The sequence below is a fragment of the Folsomia candida genome, unplaced genomic scaffold (genome assembly GCF_002217175.1).
Source record: "Folsomia candida strain VU population unplaced genomic scaffold, ASM221717v1 Fcan01_Sc001, whole genome shotgun sequence".
NCBI classification, from domain to species: Eukaryota; Metazoa; Arthropoda; class Collembola; order Entomobryomorpha; family Isotomidae; genus Folsomia; species Folsomia candida.
The window spans coordinates 27,088,991-27,099,722 of record NW_019091193.1 but is presented as its reverse complement, the minus strand read 5'-3'; the positions used below and the strand labels follow the sequence as shown (position 1 = coordinate 27,099,722).

The following is a 10,732-nucleotide window of genomic DNA, read 5'->3' as shown; positions in this document are numbered from 1 at the left end:
TACTAAAATACTTGATTTCTTCTTCCTTTCCTCGACAAATTGATATTAAGAAAATTCAATAATTAGTAATCATAAAAATCATAAAAAAAGCTATCATGGACAATTTATACTTTCACAACTTGAGAGTTTAAAAAATTTCCAAGACTCACTTTGCAAAGTTAATGGCCAAAAGTTAAAAGCAATTAGATCCCCATTTTTTAATTTTGTCCATTTCACAAAAATGCCGAGAATTTAATTTTGGCAAACTTAATCCGCAATTTTGCCAATATTTTTTTTTTTAGAAATTTCCAGATTCAGTGGTGGTGGTGGTTTCTGATTCTGCTGGATTTGGGACAGTACACAAAGAATGTGACTGATTTTCGTATAATTTGACTTTGACCCCAGTGGTGACCTATGTACCCTTGGCTAATATTATGCTGAAATATGACCTTATGTCCCCTCGCAAGCAAATCCACCACAATCTTTGCGCACGGCCCTTCTCCGTCGGCGAGATTGAGTTGAGGCACGTTGAGGCATCGCTCTCGCTTTCAACGTGCGATGGTTGGTGGTGATTCATTCGAGGTTTGACCTGCTGATGAGAGAGTTAGTCGCTCTCCACAATTTCTTCCTCAGCCAGCCACCACTTTAATTAATTCTAATCGTCTTGTCACAAAAACTATTTCATAATTAGTCGTGGGGGTTGAAATTTACTGTAAATCGTAGTTGGGGAAATTGTAGTTTTCTATTTTCGCTTCGGTTTGAAGAGTCTCCTGTCTCGCACGTGGTAGAATTTGGTAGAAGAAGATAAGCGGTTATCTGATAGAGTAGTACAGAGTCAGGATGAATAATCCATATTCATCAATGGGGTCCCGATGCAGGCTACCGTTCCGATTCCTACGAGTCTTCCTGGTCATCATCCAATGATGCAGCCTGCCGTCGTCTATGTGCCCTCATACTACGTTCAGCCATTTAGTAAGTACATTTTGTAACTTTTCATCATGACGTGAACAAAATTTGTAGAATTTGCAGAATAACTTGGTAAACAAGGGGGATTTATATATTAGTGAAGTTTGCACATATTTCATATCAGATTTGCAAAGTTGGCAAATTTTTGTTGCTGATCTTCTTTGCTAATTTTATTAGGTGTTTTTATTGTACAAAGTAGTTCTGTAGTAGTAGACTAATTTTCTTTTCTTCTTTTAGTACCAATGGGTCCAGCCATTGCCTTCCACCACCCCCACCTCCCATGGAATTTGGGGACATTTACCTTTTTGGCCACCAAGGACTGCCGCCACCTCCATTCTATTCCACGTTCGGGACACCTTTCGTCGTAAATGCAGGGGATCCTCTGAACCCAGCCATATTGCAGCCCGTTGGTGTTCAGGCGCTGAATTATTATGCACATAACCTCTCTTGCCGAATGGAGATCATGTTGACGACGCCAATAACTGAGTTTATCACTGATATAAGTCTTCCTCCACATTTTGCAATAACTTATTCCCTGATCAAGATCTTGGAACGGAATTCGATTGAGTCTGGAATTTTAAAGTGGATTATGTGAGATCGCCGTTGATGAAGGTTTGCTTCAAGAACATAGCGAATATCTACGCGGCACTTACCACGTCCGAACTGTTCTACACTTTGGAAACCGTTATCGATATGGCGGATACCTTGTTGAAAAATGTAGCTCGTTCTCCTGGAACTCTCAATAATATAGTCAACAGCTCCTTACAAGTCTTGCCAGAAGTCGGGTGCATCAAGTGCCTCAACGCCATCCAGATGGGCTTCAGAGCTATCGAAAAGTTCCACTCGGAGACAGGCGGAGGTAAAGAAATAATCACCCAGAATAATGCATAATAAGTGTGAATCATTCGGTAATTAAAACGTGTCGTCTTCTTATTTGCAGAGGTCACTCTGGATATGAATAAAGTACTCAGTCGAACCCTCGCTCTGTCAAGTTACCTGACGTTTATTAAGGACCCGGAGTTGGAGTGTGCCTTCCTTGATATTTGTGGGGAAATTGGGCCTGGTTTTGATGCTTTGATTATAGTAAGTTGGTCGATAAGACATTTTTAGCTCTAAAATAACTACCATGTAGTTGGCAAACAAAGTAAGAGGCACACACGCCTTTTAAACTCCCTCGAGCAAGTCAGCTCGTTTTCATTACCAATTTTGCAATATTTGCACAGCTTCCAATTGATGATTGGCATTGCGAATGAGATATAGATACATATTTTAATAATTCTTTCTCATGTTTTAGCCGGACTTATTATTTCTCGTTGTCAATAAAGTACTCGATTTCCACTACGAACCGACCAACCCCAATCGGTACAGCGCAGCGCGTGTCGCAGCACAAGCGGGTCGTACAATGGGGAAACTGTTACATATTGAAAGAATGATCAGTACACCGAGAATAATAGATACCGTGTTCATATCTGGATTCAAGAACCTGCGCCTTCTCCCCACGCCAATCCAGCCCACTATTGTGAGGGCAAACTGGTCGTGGGCCTTGGCCGAAATGTCTCAGACGATCTTGGCGAGTAACAGACCAATTTCCAACGCGGTGTGAAGAAAGTGATTGAGTTCGCTGGCTTGATCAATCAAGGAATCATAAAGGTATGATTAGTCAGATTTCGAAATATGTCAACAAATTGGTTAAGCATGATTACAATCTTATTAGTAAAGAAACATAAATAATGTAATAATTCTTAATTAATTATAGGGTCGGTATAATGGATATCGCGCTTGTGGCAACGTCTTTACAATGATGTGTCCACCCGGACACGGCACCGATGAGGAAGCCGTGGTGATATTTCAGCTTTGTGTGAATCTTGTGTACGACTTGCTAGAACAAATCGGAACGGGTCAAGATTACAAAGTAATTGAAAGACATGAAGACATTATAGATCTTGTATTCTTTGTTAATAATTTGAATAAATTATTTTGCAGAATCGCTGGAATGCTGCGTTCGGGTTAGGCTGTATCTTTCAAAACTATGATTTCGCAATGTATTTGGTTGGAGTAAAGAGTCGGACGCAAAGTCATAGTATTCTGGTATTAAAATTTGTATTAAAATTTGCTTTCTCAATTTTATAATTATTGTTCAAAACATTATTATTATTCAATTGTCAGGACGAAGTGGTGATCGCTCTGTCATGGGCAGTGAAGATTTCACAAAATTATAAAGAGAAAATACAGTGTCTCCTCGGGCTAAAACGAATTTCAGCCCGCGCCATGCTCGGAACTAGCATGAACACGGTCTTGAGCAACATCTGTCTCGCTGTGGAGGGATACCCATTTACGGATAATGAAATGAAGGAGCGGTTCGAGATGGAGGCAAGCAAAATATTAATTTAAAATAAGCCCTTTGATGAGTCATGCTAAAGTTGGCAAAAAAATTTCCAAAAAAATCTGCTAGGCATATTTTTGAAACAGACCCCACTCATAGTACATCCCTTCATGATTCCAATATATATATTTTTTAATTTGTCCCGGTTTTTGTTGCACCAAAACTTGCATAGTGTAAGTACAATCTTAATTGTATATTTTTTAACATGTTATCCAGCTCGTTCTCGCCGTCTGCTCCCTGACAGCCCTGCTTAACCCAGAAGATCATGCCGTAATTGAAACTCAGATCTTCCCCTTTTTCGATCGACTTAAGCCCATACTTCGTCAGATGACCAACCTCATCGTGGGTGACAGGGTCGATATCGTGGGGAAAGCGCGTGATCGTATGCAAGCGATCCGGAATGAAGTAAGCCCCACGATCAAGGAGATGATCTCTGTTATGACATCCTATCTCGGAACGCTTATTGGAGAAGAGGTTGACCTTTTTGACTACGGAGAGGAAGAAATTGACGATGATGTCAATGTGGCGAGATTTAATATGCTAACCATGGCGGATTAATTCTGCTTAATTTAAGTACAGAAAATGAAAATGCAGACTGACTTTAAAATTACTCGAATCAATTGCAAGTGAATATCAACCTCAGTCGCGACTATATTATGCTATTAATGAACTGATTGGTCTGAATTGTCTGCCAAACATCGATCTCAAGTTGCACAAGAACTGAAATACAGAACAGAATCAATTAATGAACATTATGTGCTTTACTTATAACAAACCTGTGATAAAAAATTGCTGAAACATAAGTCCACTAGAGTATGATGCTCATATTTTCTGTCATTGTTGCTAAATTGTGCGTGATTATTTTAGCAGTACAGATATCTTAGATAAGTAAGTTACCACGTAAACTACTCCAAATTATAATGTCGTAGTCTTAATACTATTTTTATACAGGAAACAAGTAATAAAATGTTTTATAAAAATGACCAATATTCTCAACCAGTTAAATGCAGCTAATTAAATAAGTCAAGAATCTCAATTTGTAAATTAATCTTGTCTCTTTATTGTTAATATATTTATATAAAATCATGTAATCATAAAAAAGTAAAAAGGTGTTGTGATTGTGATTCAGAACAAAACAAGGTACTTTTTCGGTTCGGCAAGAGTTATTTAAGTAAATAAGTATATGGTTTGGTTTGGATCGGAATGTTTATAAATGGTGAGGAATTTCATGCCACAATTTGTGTAAACTTTGTGAAGTTATACCTGAGCACAATCAATCTCGTAATTTTGTCGAAGCAGTTGATAAACCCATAGTACAAAATTTACATTTGTTGCATTATAAAGGTGGCGTATAATCCTTCACTATGAGATATATGTTCTGGAGAGGAGGGAGTGAAATGGTGTATTTGTATAATACTTTTAACGATTATTTTGTGTGTATTTCTAATTTCTGTTTCGTTTTGTAAGAGAGCGTCCTTCTTTTCAATGTCACATCGTTGATCACTTTGTACTTGGGAGAAACTCTAGAGATTCAATGTATGGTGGCCACTTGAAAGAGTCCCAGATTCCTAACTCGTCCTGTGAACACAATTGTATTTAATAATAATGACAATCATTAACAAGTGCGTAAATTAAATTATTGAGATAATTCATTAACACCAAGCTTTGGAACTGTGTATATTTCTACATTGTGCATTGTAATATTTGCATAACGTTTGCAAAAATTTACGAGCCAAGTTAATCCCATGAATCATTTCATGCCCAGTGAAAAATCTAAATCCATGTCTTTTAAATTTTTAAAAGGTTCTGCACCAAAATTTGCAGTTTTCAATCTTTGCGTTAATGTACATTCCCTGTCTTTTGCTGACAGTACTTACATTCGCCGTTGGTAGGAGTTCATGCAACGTGCAAGCTAATGTCTCCGGGTCTGGCCGCTCCTCTTTGTCAATCTGCCAGCAGGAGAGCATAAGTTGGTAGAGGCCGTCGCCGAACGTTTCCAACTGTGGCGGCCTCGCTCCCCGTTCCACTCTTCGTTTAATGTCCTCCGTTTTAATCTCATGAAGCGGGGTGGCACCCAAAGTGGCGATTTCCCAAAGGAGGACACCAAACGACCAAGCATCGGATGGAGGTGCCGTTCTCGAGTGAAGCTGCTCTACGGAGATCCATCGGTTGCGGTCGCGTTCCTTTAAATGAAAACCAAACTTACAATGCACATGTCAGACATGTTTCGCACGGATCTTGTTGAAACTAGCACTAAAATCTCAAGGAACTAAACACAAACAATAGTTAGTATGAAATTTGAGCACTTCTGCAGAATTCGCGAAATGGCGAACGTTTTAAGTTGGCGAAAATGCGTATTTTCACCATGCGAAACTATATGGAGTTCACCTCTCCGCTTTTCTCCTGCGCTTCTCTTCGCGAGGTCATCCGTTTTCGCTCAAAATTGAATTAATTAATTTCCTAACCAAGTTCTCATCCGATTTTTTATATTTGGACTTTACATAATTTTTGAGCACTTTTTAATATTTAAAATGGATTCGACTAACTTATAAGTGGATATTATTTTTCAAAATTGTTTCAGAATAATACATTCGATGTTTCTATTTATTCCCTTGGCGTGCTTTAAAGATTTTGATGACAAAAATCTTATGACTTTGTGTAATGTTAGCCCTTATCACACATAGGGAACTAGGTATATTTGGTTTTTTATGGTCTAATATATAAATAAGTTTACAAATATAAATATGCAATGTGAAAAAAGGAAAATCGAATCCACTATTCTGAAATCTCAACAAATTCTTAAAAAATTCCAATGATAGCAACTTAATTTTTATGTTAAATATTAAAAAGGTTCAAAAATTGTGTCAAATCCAAATATAAAAAATCGGATGAGAACTTGGTTAGGAAATTAATTAATTCAATTTTGAGTGAAAACGGATGACCTGGCGAAGAGAAGCGCAGGGGAAAATCGGAAAGCGGCCGTATAGTTTCGCATGGTGAAAATACGCGTGTTCTCTAACTTAAAACCTTCGCCATTTCACGAATTCTGCAGAAGTGCTCAAATGTCATACTAACTATTGTTTGTGTTTAGTTCCTTGATATTTTAGTGCTGGTTTCAACAAGATCCGTGCGAAACATGTCTGACATGTGCATTGTTAGTAGTCATACATTTTTTAGAGAATAGTTATTTCACTTGACATACTTTGTTCACCGGGTTGGCTGCTAGAATACTAAATCCAGTCAGTTTTGGATTGGCCCAGTCATCCTGGTAAGGGAGCACCACAGACCATGAACACAACTCACCGTGGGTTAACTGCATAGAAAAAGGGGAGAACACCAATAATTATAATTGCTGTCAATGTTAGGAATGAGAATTTGTTAATTTGTACATTACATTGTACGAGTGAAGGTGGAACAAGCCTTCCGCCACTCCCATGGCACAAAGAAGAAGAGCCTGCGAACTCCTCGACCCCTCGCCGCTCCTTGTCCGGTGGAGCTCCGTCTTCAGGGGGTTCCTTCCCCTGGGATAACAAGGTAGAGATATCCCTCCGTTTGGAGAAAGCCGCTAAGAGAGGTCACGTTCACATGGGATGAGGGAAGCAGGAGAGAGTTTAAAGCTCGAAAAGAAGCCTCGTCCCAAGAACTGTTGTGGAACAATCTTTGTATTAGGAAAACTTATCAGTTACAGAAACACTGGATTCCTACCTGCTACCACCGTTTCCTACTTTAGAAGGAATGGTCAACTGAAAGAGCTGAACAGGGTGACGGTCTTGAAGCAAAGAGGCAAAAATAGGGCCGAATTTCCCATTCGCAATTATGGGAATATCCTCCACGCCAGTAGCTCCACCACGAGCTTCGTCTGAATGTGGGAGGACGATTCCTGCGCGAGGAATGCAGGCGATTGAAGCCAGACCGAGCAGCGCCTTTCGTCCCCAGTCCTCTTCCTCAGGGACGAATGATAAGTGGGTGTAGCCGCCACAGTCATTAAATTCATTCGTCTTTGCAAATACAAAATTATACATGTTACGTACTTGCGGAAAAGAGTTTTTGTTTGTATTTAACTTACAGCGTATGGGACTGAAATGGTCGATACTGATGTTGACGGTTGATTATAGGAGGAGGATTGTGCTAAGGGGTGCGCCTCCCTTCGACTCCTTCTCCGGGATAACTTTCCCCTCGTGAGATTCAGTTTAAGGAGGAGAAACACGCCTAAAACTAGAAGGAGGATGATGGATGTGGCTCCAATCGCGATCCAGAGTCCAGTCACGACACCGCCGTCTTCCACAGTAACGACCTCTTGGGCTCGCTGGTCATCTAAAAAGCAGGGTAAACCCAAATTACTTAAAGATGGCAATTATCAATCAATCACTAGACTACAGGTTGAGAGCCCCTCAAAAAACCTATAGTTCGCAAAGGTGACGTGAATACATGCGTCACAAAGACTTACTGGAAAGGGTGATGTGTGAATGTTGGTAATGTCCCGTTGGTGAGTACTGGATCTTGGTTACGTTCTCCCACGTGGAACCCAACCCAAGCGCAGGGTGCCAATGCCCGTGGGACGGGAGTGGCCCGTTATAGTAACCTCCCAGCCTGTCGCCATCCCCGAGAGTGAAGGAGTACGGTAGGTCAGAGGGGTCGTCCCACTGGGCAGCAATATAATAAAGGAGATGAAGCTGAGTTCCTTCCTCCCACCCGACGAGAGAGTCCTTATTAAAGAAACCACGTTCATCGACTAACGCCAATCGATAAAATGAGATGGGACCGTTTAAATTGCCTGAAAATGTAAACATTTTTTGTAAAATGAAAGTTTTTGTATCAAAATACAGAATTAATTTTAAAAGATGTATACTCTTTGCAGGTGATAAACTGATCCCCATCCGTTGTCCCTGCTGCCACTCTAAGCTTGGCGTAGGTGGGGCTTCCGGGATTCCAATTCGAGTCCAAGTGGTGACCATGGTGGGGCTGCTGACTTCACCGTTCTCTCCCAAACTTGTAAGACTTAATGTATACTGGGTCGCGGGGGAAAGAGTAATAAACGACGACGAGACTAGACCTGGCTGCAACCATTCCCACGATCTGACAGGACCCAAATTCTAAAACAAAAACAGTACAATAATTAAGAGATGATTCCTGATGACCAGCTTATCTATAAATGAGATTCAATTGCCTACCTCTCCATACGATTTTATCGGTGTGGCCACGGCTCGATAACCCCTCACCGCACCCCCACCACTGGGAGGAGTCCACTGGACAAAAACGGCATTCTCCGTCTTCCCAACTACCCTCAAATCCCCGGGTGGTGATGGTTGTAGCGCCAAGGTCACAACGACTATGTCGACAAGGAGGGTTACGACAAGGTAATGTTTCGACACGGTCATGGCGTCGTAATTTTTGTCGCCATACCCATCCGTTCGTTCGTTATTACTAAATTACACTCTTGTCAAGGGAGTGAGACTCTTCTCTGGTGTTAGCGGGTGATCTCAGCTCGCCCCGATATTGACATTCGGGTGGAACCATACCATCAAATAATCCAATTATCGTCACTCGCAGACCATTAATTAACACGACGATGTGGACGTGACGACGGCGTGGTGTGACTTCTTCGACCTCTCTCCGTGACCTTTACCTCGCCATGTCGGAGCTTAAGTTGCGGCAACACTATGAAGGACAGTTGAATAAGTATACCAACGTCATGAAGGGGTGGCAGGTATGACCAACATTATTATTTACGATAATTACGGAGAATTTACTCAAGAAACAGTTTATATCTTTCTGTGAATGAAGCCCTTTTTGAACTCATCAAACCATTCACCAAGTTTCCCAATTTTCCAATCAGCCAGGCTTTGCTCAACTTCAACAATAAAATGACCGAATTATAATTAATGTGAATTATTATGCTGCTTGTGAACTCATCCACGAGTTTCAACTCCTTCCTTTCACCACTATCAAATTTACAGGAAATATTCGACATCCTTTCATTTTATACAAATATATTTTAACTTAGATAATAATAGTTAGATGATGATGATTTTAAGTAGTTAATTTTATTGCTGGAAATTTGTTGTAAATATGTATTTGCAATTTGTGAAACGATGGTTTGACTCGAACGGGAAAAAGAGAAAAGCGAGAGAGAAAAAACTGTCTAGAGAAAAAGTTGAACTGTCATTTAACAAAGTTTATTTGATCATGTAATTGTTGCAGTTTCGTTGGTTTGTTCTCCACCCGGACAAAGGAACGTTGGAGTATCATGTGGTGAGTATTATATACATCATATTGTGGGGGTAGCTGTTGGTGTGATAAATTTTAATTTTGCACTTGATTGTTTAGACGGAGGGCGAAGTTCGCGGATCTCGACCCAGAGGTTGCCTCCATCTCGCAGGAGCGGTTATTTCCCCCTCAGAGGAAGACTCGCACACCTTTGTTGTCCACGCTGCTTCTGGTGACCTCTACAAGTTGAGGGCCGTCGACGCCAAGGAGAGACAAGAGTGGATTACGAGGCTCAGAGTAGTCGCCGAACTCCATTCTCAAGCATTATCGCAGGTTGATTACTTAATAAATATGCATTTAGTATTGTGGTAATTCAGTAAGTTTAATATTTCGATTCATTATTAATTGTCAGACTAATAGTGGCCTACGCGAAGGTTCGGGTGGTCTTATTGTTCCCACAAATGCCTCAATTTTAGACGCCTTCTCCCAAGTCACCGACTGGTTGACGAAAGCGGAAAACGCCGCATCCGACGTGGCCGGATGTATCGATAGGTTTCCTATTTCTGGTAAATGAACATTTATTCTGTCATTTTAAAACTGTGTGTAAACTTGAGGAAGTTGGGTCATGGTCATGACATTTGCACAAACTGGGACAAAAGTAAAAAGGCAATTTAAGGGGATGAAGGGGCGCAAAGTTGGTACGACTTGCGGGGATGACTTTTGTAACTTCCCAATGCACATATGCACAGTTTCAGAGTTACAAGCATTTTGCCTTCGTTGTACTCAAATGTACTCTTTTTGTCATAGGTCCCACCATGAAGTGTACGGACGGAGAAGTCCTAGTGCTCAAAGCGACCGCCCAAGCGACCCTTGGTTGTCTGGAGGAATGCCTCTACGCCCTCCAACTCCAGCAAAGGGCCTGTTCCTCCAAACAGCAGGGAAGCCATAGTAGTAATAAATCCGCATTTGGTTCTACCTCTTCAATGAAATGAAAATCACTTGTTCATCATCATTATCATCAAGAAGAAAATCATTATTATAATTTGTAACCATTCCCTCCTCCCTCGGGATGACTCTTCAGTTTCGTTCCACGCACTCAACCGATAAGCACGGCCACGATATTATTAAACATATTAATTAATATTAATCAATAATATAATAAATGAAGAAATAAATACAAACTGCACACTAATAAAC

At 40.5% G+C, this 10,732-nt stretch overlaps 3 protein-coding genes across 4 annotated transcripts; 2 read left to right on the top strand and 1 right to left on the bottom strand.

Annotated features, from left to right (window-relative positions):
- Window positions 1-1,206: 1,206 nt before the first annotated feature.
- Window positions 1,207-4,984, top strand: LOC110842532. Its single transcript, XM_022088297.2, has 7 exons — window positions 1,207-1,804; window positions 1,886-2,028; window positions 2,240-2,595; window positions 2,702-2,857; window positions 2,929-3,033; window positions 3,112-3,315; window positions 3,545-4,984. The coding sequence occupies exons 4-7, from the start codon at window positions 2,744-2,746 to the stop codon at window positions 3,884-3,886; spliced, it is 765 nt and encodes a 254-aa protein (XP_021943989.1). The 5' UTR covers window positions 1,207-1,804; window positions 1,886-2,028; window positions 2,240-2,595; window positions 2,702-2,743; the 3' UTR covers window positions 3,887-4,984.
- On the bottom strand, window positions 4,365-8,808 carry LOC110845706 (putative tyrosine-protein kinase Wsck). Of its 2 annotated transcripts, none has more exons than XM_035847072.1 (9): window positions 8,500-8,808; window positions 8,178-8,421; window positions 7,776-8,102; window positions 7,395-7,642; window positions 7,034-7,326; window positions 6,723-6,971; window positions 6,531-6,641; window positions 5,206-5,529; window positions 4,365-4,906 (listed from the first exon to the last, which is right to left on the bottom strand). In XM_035847072.1, exons 1-6 carry the CDS (start codon window positions 8,704-8,706, stop codon window positions 6,833-6,835), a joined length of 1,458 nt encoding a protein of 485 aa, XP_035702965.1. In that variant the 5' UTR covers window positions 8,707-8,808; the 3' UTR covers window positions 4,365-4,906; window positions 5,206-5,529; window positions 6,531-6,641; window positions 6,723-6,832. The 2 variants fall into 2 exon arrangements, with proteins under 2 accessions (XP_035702965.1, XP_021947876.1); XM_022092184.2 differs by having other exon boundaries at window positions 5,206-5,511.
- A 14-nt stretch (window positions 8,809-8,822) lies between these two features.
- On the top strand, window positions 8,823-10,731 carry LOC110842534 (oxysterol-binding protein-related protein 11). Its single transcript, XM_022088298.2, has 5 exons — window positions 8,823-9,035; window positions 9,530-9,580; window positions 9,656-9,868; window positions 9,948-10,101; window positions 10,343-10,731. The coding sequence occupies exons 1-5, from the start codon at window positions 8,961-8,963 to the stop codon at window positions 10,525-10,527; spliced, it is 678 nt and encodes a 225-aa protein (XP_021943990.1). The 5' UTR covers window positions 8,823-8,960; the 3' UTR covers window positions 10,528-10,731.
- Window position 10,732: the final 1 nt, after the last annotated feature.